Raw genomic sequence first — 18,939 nt, forward strand, 5'->3', positions numbered from 1 at the left:
TTTTTCTACAAAAAAAGCCATCAGCCAGTATTATAATGCCCCTGTATAAATCAATGGCGCAACCTCATTTGGAGTACTGTGTACAGTTCTGGTTATCGCACCTCAAAAGTGCAGAAAAGGGCAACTCGAATGATAAAAGAGTTGGAACACTTTCCATATGAAGAAAGGTTAAAACGCTTGGGGCTCCTTAGCTTGGAGAAACGACAGCTCAGGGGTGACATGATTGAGGTTTATAAGATTATGCATGGGATAGAGCAGGTAGAGAAAGAACTATTTTTCTACCTTTTTCACAATATAAGAACTCATGGGCACTCAATGAAATTGCTGAGCAGTCGGGTTAGAACAGATAAAAGGAAGTACTTCTTCACCCAAAGAGTGATTAACACATGGAATTCACTGCCACAGGAGGTGGCGGTGGCTACAAGCATGGACAGCTTCAAGAAGGAATTAGATAAACATATGGAGCAGAGGTCCATCAGTGGCTATTAGCCACAAGGTATAGATAGGAACTCTCGATCTGGGGCAAGTGATGCTCTGTATTCTTGGTGCTTGGGGGGGCAACAGTGGGAGGGCTTCTAGTGTCCTGGCCCCACTGCTGGACCTCCTGATGGCACCTGGTATTTTTGGCCACTTTGTGATAGAGTGTTGGACTGGATGGGCCATTGACCTGATCCAACATTGGCTTCTCTTATGTCCTTGTCCTCTAGCACTCTTGGCTTCCGAAAGCCAGTAGAAACAATTAGTCTGCACCTAAAAATTCACCCAAGTTAACAGATTCAGTGCTGATTTGAACAGTGCAAATTTACACTTGAGAGGTTAAGGCACAGAGCTGCAGACCAGAAGGTCTGTAGTTCAGCAGTTTGAGACCCTAGTGCTAGTTCGAGCCTAGTTCAAGACCGCGTGAGCTCCCATCTCTGGCACCAGCTCCTGCCAACCTCCTAGCAGTTTGAAAGCAAGAAATTGCAAGTAGGTAAATAGGTACCGCTTTGGTGGGAAGGTAACAGCATTCCGTGCACCTTGTTGTCTAGTCATGCCAGCCACATGACCACGGAAACATCTTTGCACAGTGCTGGCTCTTCAGCTTGGAAACGGAGATGAGCACCGCCCCCTAGAGTTGGATTCGACTGGCTTTTGAGCAAGGGAAACCTTTACCTTTATAATTTCATGTAATTTAAGGGGTAGTCTTTTGAATTATTTGGAAAAAACTCTCTTCCACAAATAGTCCTCCAATAGGGAGCTAATGGTATCTAAAAATGAAGAATGTGAACAGTGTAGACAGTTGTTGCCAGGTCAATCCCAGGAGATGCTTTTTAAAATTCATAAACTAGATAAGTAGCATCTCTTACTGGATCAGCTTCAGTTGATCCAGTAATATGGAACCCCTTAAGTCATCATCAATCAAAAAAGAAATTAAGAAGGGGTAGAGCTGGATGATGATGTAATCAGGGGGGACAGTTTTGTGAGAGAGCTAGTCTGGCTCCAATGTCATTGGATCCCATAGTTCAACTCCTAAATCTTTCTATGTAGACAAGAACATCCTGGAGGTGAAGAACTACAATAGCACAATTGCCCGTTTCAGATGGTATAGCCCAGGGGTGGCCAAACTGCAGCTCGGGAGCCGCATGTGGCTCTTTCACACCGTCTAATTTAATGTTAATAAAAAGCAAATTTGCATATTTTTCAATAAAAACATGTGTGTGATATTTGTTCATGTCTTGTGGCTCTCAAACATCTGACGTTTATTCTGTGTGGCTGTTACGTTAAGCAAGTTTGGGAGCTTGGCAATCACATGTATCAGAAATGCATTCTACCTGTGATGGTACTGATATGCATTGTTACCATATTCTCTGAATAGGAGCAACCCATGTATTTTGTATGTGGTTACATGAGAACCAGAACCCTGGAAAACATAGTAATCCGCTTGCACATAGTGAACCTGTATACTCCTGTATAATACATGCTTTGACAGCACAGCAACAACACATATTGGGGGGATCTGTGTATGGTTGCTCATCTCCTAGTATGCATATCATCTGAAAACATACCATCTGAAAAGGGATATCCAATGAGTTGTGGATCCATTCCTAGTTGTCGCAAAGCATGTGGAAAAGTCAGACATGTCACTAACACAAAGAAACAGAATTGGGCAAATCCTGCCATGTATGCAACAGAACTAGTGACTATAAAGTAAACCCCCAATATTTCACAAAAACATCGATACACAGGTAAAGACAATTTAATAGTTAAATGTCTTAGCTGCAGACTTTGCATTAAATTCTGTGAATACTTTTTTTGTACACTAAAGGGCTTTTTTTACTGTTAATTTGCAAACCCCTGGAAAATCTCAGGATTACAAGATGTTCTGCTTACTACTAGTCTTTTATGTACTTATCTTGTTGTAGTCTTTCATCAAGCTAAAAGTAATGGCTTGATGTAAGGTCATAGAATTATTCAAACCATGGGTCTATTGCGTAATAACGGGTGCCTTCAGGCCACGCAATCATGTAAACAGAAAGACTCATGTCAATCTTTCATATTTTCTCTTTACACTTTAATCAAATTAACCAGCCTTATACACTAATAAAGGGGAGTGGATCATCAAAGGATTTGTCACAATTTTATAGTTCAGAACAGAAGGTTGAGTATTGATAGAACCAATCAGCCATTTGTAAGCCTGCCTCCCAGATGTATCCCTTTGTCTATATCCTGCAGAATTTATATGAGAAAACAAAAATCATAGAACGGTTCATGGAAAAAACAATAGCTCTTGTGTTCTAATAAGTAGTGGGCATTCACTATAAAACTAATTTCTATTCGGTACAGCTTTAACAAGTTTCCTTTTACCAAACACTAATGAGAAATATAATTTCCAGAGGCTAAACATTTGGTGTGATTAAAAGTTTCTCTTGATAAAATATTAAATCTTCTGTAGGCAAAGTGGATGGTGTTGATATTCCTCTGATCTCAGTGTCTGTGCAGGGTGTTCCCCCCCCCCCCATCAATGCCAGAAATATTTATGATTTCAACAGCCTGATGCCCAGGCCGGCTCTGTGCCAACAAAGAAGTGTTTACAGTGGGGACACATCTATCACGGCACCAATGCATCATTTACAAACTCTGACATTACATCAGTGCTGCAAGGGCATTATGGAAGAATTTTCTGACTGCAGCAAATATGTGGGACGGGGGTATCCAAGCACAAAGGAAGTACAAAAATATACAAGGGCTAGCTCCAGCCTTATCAGTTGCTAAACATTATTAAAACTTCGCTCTCTAGAAAGTGGTAATAAATGCGTCGTTCAATTATGCATGCTAATTTTAGAGTGCAGCCAATTTAAAAGCAACTGGGCAGATCAGAACAAAATACACAAGCATCATGAGAGGACTGAAAAATAACTATTTTTATAGCAGTGTGGAAGGCAGTGTGGTGTGGCAGCAAGGATGCACACTGAGTGAGGAAGCTGGGCTCAAGCCCTTGTCGAGGCTCATTCGGTCGGCACAGTCAGGTCACTTCATACATCATCAAATCCTCATGTTTGTTGGTGGATAACGTGGGAACTGTGCCTCAGACACTCAGTGGGAGTTCTGTGTCTCCCAGACTCACGCAAGCCCTTTCCTTCTTCAGACCACAGCACATGACCAGAGGCAGCTTCAGCCTCCCTCCTCCCAGCCATTTTCACATCTTCAAACCATCCCATGATCGTATTGGCTCCACTGCTATACTTACATGCAGTCAAGTAAACAAAGCAAAATGTGGCTTCATGGAGCTATTTGAGGAAGCAAAAATGGCACAAGACAGGAAGAGTGAAGCCACTTTTACCTGCACACTGCGGGTAGGAGGAGAAAAGGGCATGTATAAGTCTGGGAGGCACAAAACTCTTATTGAACACATGACGCTGCCTTATACTGAATCAGATTCTTGGTCCATCAAAGTCAGTATTGCCTACTCAGGCTGGCAGCAGCTCTCCATTGTCCCAGATAGAGGTCTTTCATATCACCTACTGCCTGGTCCTTAACTGGAGATGCCTGGCAGTGAACCTGGAACCTTTTGCGTACCAAGCAGATGCTCTACCACTGAGCCACAGCCCCTTCCTGAAGCCCTAGTGTTGTTCACCAAAACACGATGGACTTAGAAACCTGTAAAGTGACCATCCAGATAACTTATCTTACAAGGTTGCTATGATAAAAAGGGAGAACTCGATGTACTGTAAGCTCCTTAGAGCAAGAGTGGTTAAAAATGTGTGGAATGAAAGAATGGGTCTATACCTGAAGCAGGTTAAGATTTAAAGAAGGTGAGGACTGTGTGTGAAAAATACAGCTGACTGACCTAAAAAAGCAGACCCAAAAATAAATACAATGGGTTTTTTTGCTTATGAATTTCCTTTTTTATTAGTGGACATAGTGTTCAATTCTTCAAAGTAACAAAACAACACAGAACTCATTAGTCTAGTTCATGCATTCACTCTCACCTCAGAACCTATGGCCAGAGTCCATTTCCTCGGTAGCATTGCACACGTTTCTGTTTGGATATACCTTTATCCATATTTACAAAAAAAAAGTTCACAAACTCTGCAGATGATGTACTCATAATATTATCCTCAAGTACATTCCCAATATTGTTCTTTGGCATTGCATAGGTTTCAGCTGATAGTCCAACTCTTTCTTCCTTCAAATTCTGCATTTTAACTTTTTGATCCTAAGAAGGTGAAGGGTGAGATTTTTAATTAAGTGGCAATTTATCTCTAATTATGAAAAACATAATTAGGTATTATCACCTAATTGCAATTATCTGGTGGAGAAAGTCACATGTTGTTAAGTAGTGAACCATGCCGCATTATCGTTCTCAGCTTACGGTGCTATGAATCTGTGGTGCATGTGTCTGGCAGACAGCCAGCAAAATTAAAAAGGTAATCAACATGCTTCTTTGAAGTCCAGCCATTAAAGTCACAGACTACAGGTCAGTGGACTAAAGTCAGACTTTCACTGCCGTTCCTTATCAGAAATTCCCCCCCCCACACACACACTCCCAGGCACACAAAACTGACATCATTCTTCTGTGGATGACACATATATCCAGGAAGGGTCTAGCAGTGCCACCCTAAATGGAGTTGTACCCTTCTAAACCCACTGACTTCAGTGGATTTAAAAAGTGTTAACTTTGCTTAGGATGCTACTGTAAATATAAGGTTGGCAGTCTGCTGCAAGTTGCACCGCATCTTGCAAGGTCTTCTGCAAGCGAAAGTCTACCTTCTGCCAAAAAACTGTCTGTATGCCAGGCTCTAGGACCAGTGTAGGAAGTAGATCTTTAGTGAATCTAAGGGTAACCCAGCATAGCCTAGGGGCCATACATTAACTCTCCCAATCTCAAAATCATTCTATTTCAAAGAACATTGCTCTTGCAAAACAGTTGAAAAGGACAGCTTCACCACTTTTCTAAGGCTTGGATCCTAATCTCCCTTCCTGCCGGCAGAAGGCACTTCCACCAGCGGCAGAGCAGAGGGCAGCTTTCAACAATTCCTCCCTCCTGTTTTGCCCCACACTTATTTTGAAGACCACTGAACCTGACCAGGGGTGGGGGAGATACGGGAGAGAACACAACAGGAAAGGGGAGACAGGAAAGTTCCCCTTATCTTGCACGCTCTGCTTGCACTAGATGGGATCCACACCATTATATTAGAAAGACGGTTTAATATTTCAAGGCACCACCAAAGTAGAATTTTATACCTGCAAGTAGTCATATAGCACACTCTTGCAATTTTCCCCCAGAAGCAATCTATAAAGGAATGTTTGATATAATACAGTAGGCACAATTCATTATAATACGAATAGAAAACAAAGTCATAGAGGGGAAAGCATGTTGAGCACCTTTGTGGTATAAGTTGTATCTCTTGTTCTAAAGACTATGTAAACAGTCACTTACAAAACAAGTAACAAAGAAATCACACAATAATTGTTTGTTGCTTCATTTTTTTTCCCAGAGAGCCATATTAGGTTAAAGGATGATCCTTAGGTACAGAGGGCTCTCTTATTGGTTGCAGTGGACTTGGTTGCTCAGTTAAGTGCAAATTCAGGTTTTCAGATGTCAGCAGGGAAGAATTAAAGACAATCTCACTCAAATCTGACTTGATAGATATCAAATGTGGATCATCAAAACTTAAAGGCTCCTCTGTTAAGACTTGGGTGTTCTCACGGGTCATTCCCACATCAGATGGTGATTTCCTTTTCATGCGTGTGTATGATTTGTTAAGGTTCTCCATGCCTTGATCGGTTTTCTGAAACCGTCCAAAGAACCAAATGAAGAAACCAAACAACGCAAAAGCCAGTAAACTTGGAATGAAGGCCAGGCATTTGACATCTAGGCTTGCCCCAATGTATCGGCTATGCAGAAACATATCTCCTTCAACGTAAGTTCTGTTGGTCAATGGATTAGTGCTGTTTGAGCGCCATTCCCAAGACAGTTTGGTTCTGTTGAGGTCTTTTAAGCTTCCTGGGTCTTCCACGGTGTAGATCTTTTCCCCAGGACCAATATACTGACCATATTCATGTGGCTTATAAAATATTTGATTCTTCCACATGTTAAGATCCAAGATTAAAACAAGACATATGATTCCATAGTTGAACCATTTACCTGTTACAAAAGAAAAAAGAAAAAGAAACAGCAAGATTTGACTATTTCTTTTTGCAGTACAGTAACATAAATGGTACAGGAAAACTCATATTTAAAAATTAAAAGAAAATATTCTTTTCTATCAAGTGGCACAATAAAGCTAGAATTAAAATTCTCAGTAGGATGAAATTATGACTGAATTAAGTTTTGCAATGATGTTTAGCCATGTACTAAATCATCTGGTAATGCTAGACCAGTAGTACAAGAAATAAAACTCATACAGCTATTTGTACATGTCCAGTAGATTAGCCATTAGGTGATGCAGTGTAGATCAATAAACCTAAGAAGCCACCTGCTTGGGACTTTGAAAATAGCTGCACAAAAAAATCCTTCCTGGAGAGTAAAAGCCATATTTGATAGAACATTTGACAAGATCCTAGTGACTGATTGCTCATTTAGTGCTAATAGCCACTAGTTTCAATACATTTTAAAAAGGAGGTTGGACAGATTCATGGAAAACTAAGCTCTCCACCCAAGAATTCATCCCAGTATTTCAATTGTTGTGACTGCTCTCTGTTCATGTACAGGGGACACAGCTGCAGACTAGTAATTGGCAGAGCGGAGGCAGTTGAAGGAAAGTGCTATCAAGCTTCAAGCACTCCAGTGCTTGGTTATCCTAATGAGTTTGGCCAATGCAGGACAATGACCAAAGGTCATTTCGGGGGGAACGCGGGGGAACGCAGTTCCCCCGGGTGAGGTATGGGGGCGGTGCACATGACGAAGCCCCGCCCCCTGCTTCCGGCCGTCCCACTTCCGGCCCTCATTCAGCCAGGAGGAGGCAGGAGAAGAGGGAGGGTAAGTTGCTTCCTCCCTGCCTCTCTCCACCCCTGCCTGCCTGGGGCCAGGGAGGGCCTTCGCGGGGCTTCCTTGCACTCCCGCTGGCCTTGCAGGTCCACCACCGGGCCCCTCATGGGGCTCGGCAGTGGAGCTGCAAGGCCGGCGGTGGCAGCCGGGACCGTTGGGGGCGGGGGGTGTGGCCTTATGACACACTTCCGGTGATGTCAGGGGGTCTGGCATATGCTAATGAGTTATGCTAATGAGTTCCCCTAGCTCTTTTTCTACGAAATGACCCCTGACAATTACTTACTTCCTCACAACCAAAAGGGAGAGACACTTCTAATAGCTAATGGCTAGACAATAAACTCTACTTTCTGGGGCAGAAGGATCCACATGACCGCCATGTGGGATGGACTCCCCAAGGTAGATTATAAATTCTCAGGACAGGAGGAAGAAGCTCCCTTACCTTTGCATCCTGTGCTTTGGAGCACATGCCATGATAGACTAAGTTTTTACCTAGGGTCCATCTTGTCCATGTGGCAGGGACAATGGAGGGAAGACCCAACCATGAGAACTAAGGTAAGACCCAACCACGAGAGCTTCTGCAACTTCAAGTAAAGCTAGCTCATCCTAAATCAAACATCATTTAGAAAAGACGGCTTTGGGTTTTCACTTTCTGTTTGTTTGCTTGCTCACCCTGAAAGCTTGAACAGCACGCAGGTGAACCAGGGTGTTTCCCACCCATTCTTTTATTAAACTTTCTTCTATTTTGAAAGTTGAACAAAAACACACCACACCTGCATGGTCTTGCTATCTGAAGTGTGATCATTGGGATGGGCAGTGTGGTGTATTCAAAATGACTTACATGAATCGCAGCATTAACCGTTCCATGTTAAGCTTCGAACCAGACGAAGGCTCCTCCGAACTAATGCACTATTGGTCGCTCCACAACAGCGACCAATCAGAGCTGCACCAATTCCCTGACAGGGAAGAACCCTCATTGGATGTTATCTGAGCAACCTCATTGGTTACTTTGTGTAAATAGGCGTGGCTACATTAGCCCGGGAATGTTTAAAAGGAGCCTAGCTCCCAATGTTAATCTGTTCTAGTTATGACTTCTTTCAAGCGCTTGTTCGTAACTACAATAAAGCTGATCACTTTTGTTGAAATCACTCTCTGGATCTTTTTTAGCAGCGATCTAACAGGCAGTGGGTCAATTCACCATCCCTGGAGCATGATAGTGTGAATGTGCAGAGCTGCAGGAGATCGTCCTTGTGCAATCTTGTGGAGTGAAACAGGCAGGTGCAGCAATGAAGTGAAGCCTTTAAATGACAATACAGGTACAGAGCACTAGAGGTACAGCTCTGCTCAGCAGGTGATACTCTCAGGGTTGTTAGACTTATTAGTGGCAGAAGGTGTCCAGTTTGTCTTTGGCACCCCAGTGGAGTAGGGGAAGGGGTGGCATCACCAGGAACAGATGTGGGATGGTTGCTGGGTTTTTCTGACCTCTCAGGGCCCAACCATAAGGACAGGGAAGAGTTTATGAGTCTGTTCCTTCACAAGACCTATTAGTTACCACTGCTGAATGGGACTTCTGAGTTCAAAGGCAGAATCCAACTGTTCAATGATGGGGAGCAATCAGCAGGGAAGGGCTACTGACTGCAGGCCCTCTCTGTGGACCTCTCTGGGAAATCTTACTGGCCACTGTTGGACATAAGATGCTGCAATAGATGAACCACAGGTATGATCCAGCATAGCTTCTCTTATGTCCATTACTGAACATTGTTTCTATTGTGGCAATGGCAGAATTTTATAGAAATCAGATTACAAAGCTCATCTTGCACATTCAAGAGCTAGACTAAAGGTCTGTGGTAAAAACTGTTGGGGGCTTGCACGTCACAGAGACATGCTATAGTTCTCATGCTTGATGCTTCCAGGATACATTTGATTTTAGACATTTAAGCTCCTTCATCAAATACTAATCTTTCCATTTCATTCTTTCTCACCCATCCACAAAATAAGATCTGCTTCACCTTTCCATGTCTCTTTGTCCACTTTCCTTGTTCTAAATGTGGTTTCATGAACTTTCTATGATGACTGCTAACCTAAGGGTATTCCATAGTTTACTGGATCCAGAGGTACACAGCTTGACTGCTATCTTTTGGCATTCAGAAATACTTTAAAGATCCCCCCTCTACTCAGTTTCTACAGTTTTTTTTTTAAACTGGGGTGTTTTAATGGCACCCGGAGTGGTTCTTATGCGGTTATAGGTCAGTAGTGAGTGTGGTTTGCATTTATTGTTATTTTAGAGGGTTTTTTCACTGTTGTTTTACTTTTGTAAGCCACTTTGGGGATATTGGTGCTAAAAAGTGGCATAATAATAAATTAATCAAATAAACAATGAACCCCCCCATTCCAAATTCTCTTCTGTGCCAAGACCTTCTCAATCACCATAGCCTCATCTCTTTTGCTCCCCAGATGTACCATGGGATGGGACTGCTTCTCTAGCTCATCACTTGCATTAAACAGATGCTGAACAGTCATCTAAAAAGTTAAGACTCCTCAAAGTAAAATGGGGGCTTCAGGTAGAATATTTTAATGGTATTACGAGTATTTGCATTCTCTGAATTAATGAATGATTATTCTCTGTGGTTTCTGATGTATCTAAGCCATCTGTTCAAATCAAGTCTCTTACTGCCATCTATAAAATAGTATTCTTCACTAGGGCAGCCTTAAGTTTTTATATGGAAAGCTGAGAGTGGTTTCCTTCTCAATTATTATGCCACCATAAGGAGAAGTTCAAAAATGAATGGATCCCCCAATGTGGTAGTGGATAAATGACAACTAGTTATCCTTAGACACCTTCAAAGAGTAACTCTCACATGCTATAGCTTTCTTTTCTTATGAACTCCAGTCTAGAGGCAAATGGAATTACCATAAAATATAGATAATCTCCTGCTTTTCCTTCTCTTTCTCTCTGTTTGAGGAGTAGATGAATACTATTAAATTCCATTCTAGACAACATCCACAAAACAAGGAACACTCCCGCGCAACCAGGTTTTCCTCTCGATTAATACAGACCATAGCCTTCTTTACTAGTCCTTGGTCCCATTCACACTTGCTGGGAAACGCAGGGGGGAGGCGTGGCTATTTGCGGCGGCACAGTGTGTCCCGCTGCAATGACGATCAGATGCGACGGCAGTTTCCTTCATTGCTGCACATTCCCGGCGAGCTCCAATGACGCAAGAGGAGCGCGCTGGAGCGATCACACACACAAGGAGAGTCCGGCAGTGGCCCATCGCAAGCCGTTTGCTAGTGGACTTTCGGAGGTAGCTTTTTACTCTGCATCTTCGTCTGGCTGCAATGGGTGCACTATGCTGGTCAGATGTTGCTGTGTGATTGCGCCTTTATAATCCGCCCAGCATTCATGCCGCTTCTGTGGCAACTTCTGTGTCTGATCGGAGCCATAAGACAAGGATTGTAGTGGCAAGGTCTGCTCCTAGCATAGATGCCTTCACTGGGATTCATGTCTAGAGCCTAACTGTATACAGAGGTACCTGCATGCAACACTCTATGCATGAGCAAGAGCCCTGCTTTTTCAGGGTTCTCGATTGTGCAATAACAACCCTACTGTTGCACATGCATAGGCTGAATACATGAGCTCCACGGATGACTGTGTGTAGGTGGCCATGATCTTGGTCCCTCAGTATCTTCTCACAGAAGGTCAGAAAAGGGTTCTCCTGTGCTGTGCATAAGTGTGAAAAGAAGAAAATATGTCAGGTAGGAAGATGTTTGAGGATGACATGCACAAGCCTTTCATTTCCTACCCTTGAAGCAAAGCAAAAGGCCAAAATTAAAGATTCAGTTGCAAGCCTCTCTCTGTTTTTGGCAGCTCAGCACTTTCATCTCAGTTACCCTAATTACAAAGGGCAAATAATGCTTCTGTACCTCCAGAAAGCACTTTGCAGCAGCTGACTAGTTTTCTAGCATGTTTTCAGACACACATACAGTACACAGATGAACAAAAACAAGAAGCCCTCTGAGACTTCTCTAACAACCGCTCTGCTTGGATTGCTTTGTTTTTACCTCTGACCTTTCTATTTTTGCCTGCAGGGTCCCGAAGGCATCTCTGTGTCTGGAGCACTTGCATTGGCTCCAGACACACATCCTCTGCCTTCGCTGTAGCCATCAACCTCCCTACTCTGATAATAACTACCAGAGAGCATTTTCAGCATCTGGATTAAAGTTCTGGCTTGGTTAAATCCTTTGTTGTTGGTGGTGTTGTTTTTGGCTTTTTGGGGGGTGTTTTTTGCTAACTTTATTTCTAATTCTGTGAGCATGTGTGCGTAGCATATTTAGCTCCACCGTCTATTTTAATTTGGATGATCATGGCTATCCTGCCAACATTTGCATGACCTTCTCATCCAACCAGTTGTGTTGCAAAGGACTGTATTTTACTGTTACATCTAACACTGTTATAATTTTGGATATGGAAGGGGACCTGCAAGAAGGGGAATAAACATACACAAATAGCAATAATGTTTGTGGTAGACCTCATCCATTCTTTACCCTGTGCTTGACGTTTGCAGTTACCCTGAAATTTCTTGCTGCCTTCTGTGTCTTCTCCCAGTCATGACCCACTGGCCTGCCTAAAGCACTGATGTTGCCTGGCATTGCTAGCGTCTAATGTGGCTACAACCCACGAAGAGAACAGAGGCCAGACTCCTCTTGAGCAACAATATAACAGAGGAGACATGGCCTTGCAAGTGCACTTCTTTGCCCTAACGGACAGAACTTTGCTTCAAGGGAAAAAAGAAGCCTGTGATTCTCATGTCTCCAAATTCAGCATCTGCTATCAAGCAAGGCTTTTGAGAAGCAGAATGACAGAAAATCAACAACCCTGACCATGCAGGCTAACCTGTTAATAATAATTACCACAGATGGTGCTGTCTGCTCAGAGACTGAGACAAAACAGGCTCCTGTTCAAAGGCTATGAAAAGGGGAATTCTCCTTTAGGTGATGCTTCAGATGGACCCACAAAGAGGAACCAAGCATTTACTCGGTTCATTGCAGTGGCGTACCAAGGTCCGGGCAGGGGTTGTGCTCTGCCCTGGGTGCAGCTTGAGGAAGGCTCTTGATGGAGGGCCCTTGAAGCCAGCGTCATGCTGCATCCCGCCAAACATCTTTCCTTTTATTTTTAAAATGCTGCTCTGGATGCAGTCACTAGGGGTGTAGGGAAGTCTGAGCATAGCAAAAAGCACTCTAGGATTGGCTAGACTTCCCTTTCTCCAAGACTGAAGCAAACTTGCTTAACAGATCATACAACCAAGCCAGCATGCTGATATCTGCTACTGTAATAGCCAGCCTGCATGGCATTTTCTCCAAGAGTCTAGCCTTTCTCGGCCAGATCTTGCAAATTAGTAGTTATAGTGTTGCAGCAAGATAAAACAACCTTTCCCTCTCTAAATTTCTCTCTCTCTTTTCCACACGTTTCTCATTCATTTCTGTCTCTCCCAACCCCTTTATTTTCATTTCTTGGTCTCAAGATGTTCTTATCCCTATCCTGCTTGGTAACAGAAGGTGTTTAATAGTAGTAAAGTGGCAAACTTCTGTTAATATTATGAACAGAAGGCACTTGTTTTGCTGGGCACTATACATTGCACTGGTTCTACTGGGCTTCCAACTCCCCCCTTGCTTGGACTGTGATTCTGTGCTTGACATCAGCTGGCATTGCCACAATGGCACTGGGTTCTGCTGGGCACTCTGTGATTGCACTTGGTACTGCTGAGTACTCTGTACATTGCACTGATTCTGCTAGGCTCACAAAATGCCCCCCCCTTCAGTTTCTACTGCACAGATTCTCTGGTTTGACTTTAGTCCTTTGGAAACAATGGAGGATGGGGGCACCTTCTTTTGGAGGGTAGTTAGTTTCCTAACATCCAGTCTGGTGAAGCTTGCAGTCACTATTTTATGATGCTATGGCTAGTGTTAGTTAGTAAAAGTTAGTACAAAGGCAGACTTCTAGCTCTCAAAAATGCCTTGTAGATTATTGGATGGTCAGCTCTTGGGCTTCAAAAATGAGAATAGAAGCCCTCCCAAGTGCCTGCTCAGAACACAAGTGGTGGTGTGGTTCATTTGTTTGTTTGGGTTTTTTGGTCAAATCACAGCTGACTTATGGCGACACTGCAGGGTTTTCAGGGCAAGAGATGTATGGAGGTGGTTTGGCATTGCCTGCCTCCACACTGTCCCTGCTCAGCTTCTGAGATCTGATGAGATCAGACTAGGCTGGGACTATCCAGGTCAGGGCTAGGCTGCAAGTAACATGACTGGCCCAAGGTCATTGAGCAAACTTCCATGGCAAGAGTGGGGATATGAACCTGGATATCCTAGATCCTACACCACGCTGGCTCTCGTGATGGAATAGTGTGTTGGAATTTGAATCTTTTTCACCGGCATGAATGTATATACAAAAAATAGAAGACATTTTTCACTGTCTCTGTTTCTTTTCTAGCCAGGGATTCAAATTTTGGGTCCAGTGGCATCTCTAAGACCAAACTTTTTCCTGCTGCTTCAGACCAACATGGCTATCCACCCGAATCTATTTTTCTGGCCATTACTATTATTTGTTTTATCTCATGATTAGTACTGAAAATAATTTTGCCCTGACCTGGATAGCCCCAGCCTAGTCTGATCTCATCAGATCTCAGAAACTAAGCAGGGACAATGTGGAGGCAGGCAATGGCAAACCACCTCCAAACGTCTCTTGCCCTGAAAACCCTGCGGTGTCGCCATAAGTCAGCTGTGACTTGATGGCAAAAAACAATAAATAAAGGAGGGTGGTGGTGAAAAAATTATCTGCCCCAGACGCCAAACAGGCTAGGCATGCCACTGGTTCATTGTACTGGTACTGGCAGCTACATAGGCCTCCCTCCGTGATATCCATTCAAAGTGCTTTCCCACTGAATTGGCTCCGTGTGTTGTTCAGCAGATTTGTTTGCTAAATGGTGCCATCATAAAGCAAATTCAGAGTGACAGTTAAAAACCCTTCTCTGACTTCGGGTGGGTGAGAGTGGGGGTGCCATATGATCCCTGATGGATGGGGAACATAATCCCAGCCAATCAGAGAAGATGAGACTATTGTTCCAGCTAACTAAAGAACTTTACTTTCAAGGAACATTGTGGTCTCTCCCCTTTTCATGGTGAAACTGTATTAAGAATATTTGAACAGACAAAACTGTGATCTTATTCCCATGTGTCTTGGAGTAAGTTTATTGGACTCAATGAGGCTTACTTTGGAGTACACATGCACAGGATCAGGCTCAACATGACTGATATTTCACAAACTATATTTCCATGATTTCATGACAGATGAATTGTGATCAAATTGTGACTGCTAAGGGGCTTGAAAAAATATTTCAGTGAGCAATTTTGCACTTATATATTTGAATCCTAGCCACACAGACCTCTGGAAGGTCCAGACTGTTATCTCTGGTGTGCTGGATAACAGATAGATATGAAAAGGCTCTAGAATAGCCCCTGATTGTATTTTAACAAGGAAAAAGTTTGGAGAGTGGATAACCAAACTTACTTTTTGAGCCCTGCATAGGTCCCTGGGTACCATTGAAACTAGGCTACACTGTATATTTACACAAAACTGCTGCCTAACATATCCTCTGCAGCCAGCCATCTGTCACGGGAAATCCAGATGAATTAAGCAGATGCAAAAACTCACCCTGGCTCTATGTACATAGATAAAAAAAATGGAAACTAGACAGAATTTTTTTTAATGTGGAATAAAATACATATTAGGAACGCCAAGATGCAAGGGAACCTGAATAAAAGTTAATATTTTGTTTCACACATGAGAGATGTTGGTGAAGCATAAAAATAATAATGTCTATTAGGGCAACATGAAACACACCAACATTGATTTTTCTGCTATTCTCCTCATGAAGGAGACCTGCTAGACAATGAATCATATTAATTTCCACAGGCTTTCTCCAATCATGTGGCTCCAGGTATGAATTTTAGGATGAAAGAGACAACAGGACTGAAGACTGAGTTAAAATGAACATCTTTCTCATTCTCATGTGAGGCGCTCAGGGTTATCAGAGATTAATTCTTGTTTATAGTCCACATGGTTGAGATGATAGATTTTTTCCCAAATGCATAGATTTGATGTGCATTAGTAAAGTGGATTTAATAAGGACTACAATTTGAATCGGATAAAATGAGCTTTAGGGGGTTTTCTTCCCCAAGCACATTACAGGCAGTACTATCTCCTTGCACATTCAATCAGATTTTTTACATGATGCCTGGCAGCTGAAAATGCCTTCCTTTCTCAAAGTGATCATCCTGTATTGCAATCTCAGGTCCAAAAGTTCATACTCATCTGAGACGAAATTGTGGGTTTCATGGTCTGGACTAACGAAAACTAATGAATTTAAAACCATTCTCAGATTCTGAAGCATTACAAGAAATGTATCTAAAAGTAAGAATTCGTCTAGGGATAAGGCTGTCAACAGTGATGTTTCTTAACAAGACTTAAGAGATTTCTTTCTCCTACACTAAACCCAGAAAAATGTAACTGGCCACTCAAGTTTGATTACTGGAAAGCAGTCTGTGTGGGGCTGTCTTTGAAGATGATTCACAAATTTAATATGATACAAAATACAGCGCCAAGATGTATGGCTGACATAAATTGTAGGATTATTGGAACTGGCATAAATTACAGGATTTGGCCACAAATTACAGGATTTTGGTTGGTCCTAATAAAAGCTATTTTGTGGACTGTGCTTTCTTTTTGGATTTTGCACCAGCATGGCTGCAAACAATCTTCTATTCTAACTAGGAATAAGGCTTGTTATGGAAATAAATACAAAGAGCTCTAGAAACAGGTTCTTGGCGGGTGCCCCAGCCTTAAGCACTCAGTGTCAATTTGCTGTGGTGACCTCAGCAAGGTATAATGACACACAAAGTCCACCATTTTCTCCAGGGAAACTGATCTCTGCCCTCTGAAGAGCAGTTATAATTCTATCTCTAGCCCTCACCTGGAGACTGGCAACAATAGTTCGCCAGGAGGAAATGGCTGGTTTGGAGGATGGAGACTATGGCATTGTACTTGTCTGAAGTCCCACCTCTCCTTAAACTCCACCCTCTCCAGTGTCCACCCCTCAAATCTCCAGGAATTTCCCAACCTGGAGGTGGCACCCCTATCTCCTTCCCAGCCAACCATCATCCTACCTTCATCTGCCCCTCTGACTTCAGCTTTCCATCTCTTACCTCCTTCTCTACAGCCTCTACCTAGAAAAAGTACAGTCTTTCTCCACAGTGGGGACCAAAGCAGCTCACATCAATCTCCTCCCCCCTTTTGATCTGCACAACAACCCTGTGAGGTAGGTTAGGCTGAAAGTCTGTGAGTGGTCTGAAATCACCCAATCAGCTTCCACGGGAAGAACCTGGGTCTGGAAGACCCTGCCCTGAAGCGCTAACTGCTACATCACACTGGCTGTCATGGGGGGCCCACCTTAGCAGAGATTGGCAATAATGGTTCTCCAGGAGGAAAAGTACAATCTTTCTCCGCAGTACAGACCAAAGCAGCTTACATCATTCTCCTCTCCCTCTTTTGATCTGCACAACAACTCTGTAAGGTAGGTTAGGCTGAAAATCTGTGACTGGTCCGAAATCACCCACTCAGCTTCCACAGCAAGAACCTGGGTCTGGCAGACCCTATTCTGAAGTGCTAACTGCTATGTCACACTGGCTGTGGTATCACCTGGTATCACAACTGAACTTCAAACAACAGTTCTCTCTCTCTCCCTGGAGAAAATAACTGCTTTGGAGGGTGGACTCTATGGCATTCCATTCAGCTGAGGCCTCTCCCCTCCTTGACCCCTGGCTTCCATAGACTTCAGCACAAAATCTCCAGGAATTTCCCAACCTGGAGCTGGCAACCCTAGTCAGGACTGGTCCCAATGAGTTCCCCACAAAGGCCAAAGTAGCCCTGGAAAGGGCCTCCCCCCAGCTTTTTACTGACAGAACCAAGCTTGGTTCAGCCACCAGATGCCTTGACCTCAGTAGATGCTTCAAAGTGTTCTCAATCAGAACCTCGGTACCATCCTCCCGTTGATGCCAAGGCGCCTCCAGATGTGTTTCAGCCTATCAGATCACCGTCTCCTGATTTGGTGTCTGACCACTCCATCTCTGGTGATCTTGACCCCAATATTCTTTTGATTGAGGATGATGGCCCTAGTTTGGGTTCTGTCTCACCAACTGAAGGACCTAAAGCCTATTTTGAGCTTTTAACGAGAATGGCGACTGCGCTCCAGGTGCAGGGTTCCACAGATACTCCAGCAGTGACCGAAGCCGTGCACAAGTTGGTCCAGGTAGACTTGCCACCATCAACAATCCTGCCATTGCTCCCAGTGCACCTTTCTGTTTTAAAAGAGTCATGGGATTGCCCTGCTTCGGTACCTCTGATATCAAAGAGATATGATGCCATCTATAAAATCCAAGAGTCCTCCAGAAAGTTTCTATTTAATAATCCTTCACCGAATTCAATGATAATTCATTCTTCCTTGAAATCGAAGCAGCCTAGACAATCCGTCCTTCCAGATAGGGAAGGCCACAAGATTGCAAGATCGACTCTATAGCTAAGAAGACCTACTCAGTAGCTGCTATGAATATTTGAATTGATACTTATCTCTCCTACCTTTCCGCATATGCCTTCAACGTTGCTACGGCTGTTTGTCTGGTCCTCAATACCGTGCCAGACAAATGCAGAACCACACTATCTGCTGCTCTTTAACAGCGGCCAAGTTGGCAGTGGACGGGGGCGAACAGCAGACCCAGCCCCAGCCAATGGCATACAGGTACTCTTGAGTGGCGGTTAAAATAAAAAAATTAAAGGTACCTTCTGTACTTCTGACGGGCAATTAGGAGCTGTGGTGGAACCTGGAGGCAGCTGCAGCAGATCCCTGGAGCTCAGTGGCAGTGGACTCCAGGATCCTCTCCGGGCCCTACTGTGGCAGATGCTGGGAGCTGTTCTGGGCCTGGCTGTGGTAGCAGCAGGTATCAAAAGCCACTCTGGGCTCAGAGCGGCTCCCAGACACTGTCGCTACTGCAGCCAGACTCCAAAGCAAGTGTTGGACCTGGACTCTCATCAGCTCAGCAATTGGGGAGGAGATGAGATTCCCCCCATGAGTCCCCCCCCTTTCCCTACTTTGGTAATACCTGAATGCAGCTGAGGTGAATGTATCAGCTGGAAGTGAACAAAACTAGCAAGAGACTGTGCATATGGGAATTTACCCACAAGATACAACTACAATGGCTTCGACCGACTTTATACCTCATATATCCCCCTTAAATTTATCTCTAAAATTGTTAGAGTGTCAGAATAAGATATGTGAGACCCAGGTTCAAATTCCCACTCTCCCATGGAAGCTTGCTGGGTGACATTGGGCCAGCTGCAAACCCTCAGCCTAACCTACCTCATA

At 43.6% G+C, this 18,939-nt stretch overlaps 1 protein-coding gene across 1 annotated transcript in view; it reads right to left on the reverse strand.

Moving 5' to 3' along the window:
• Positions 1-4,399: 4,399 nt before the first annotated feature.
• The window catches only part of TMEM117 (transmembrane protein 117), a 394,142-nt gene continuing 379,602 nt past the window's right edge, over positions 4,400-18,939 (reverse strand). The window contains exon 7 of the mRNA XM_015406264.1: positions 4,400-6,628. Within this exon, the coding sequence (XP_015261750.1) occupies positions 5,988-6,628 (641 nt within the window). The 3' untranslated portion in view covers positions 4,400-5,987. The remainder of the gene's footprint in view (positions 6,629-18,939) is intronic.

Source organism: Gekko japonicus, unplaced genomic scaffold (assembly GCF_001447785.1).
Source record: "Gekko japonicus isolate JY-2015 unplaced genomic scaffold, Gekko_japonicus_V1.1 scaffold1384, whole genome shotgun sequence".
Lineage (NCBI taxonomy): Eukaryota > Metazoa > Chordata > Lepidosauria > Squamata > Gekkonidae > Gekko > Gekko japonicus.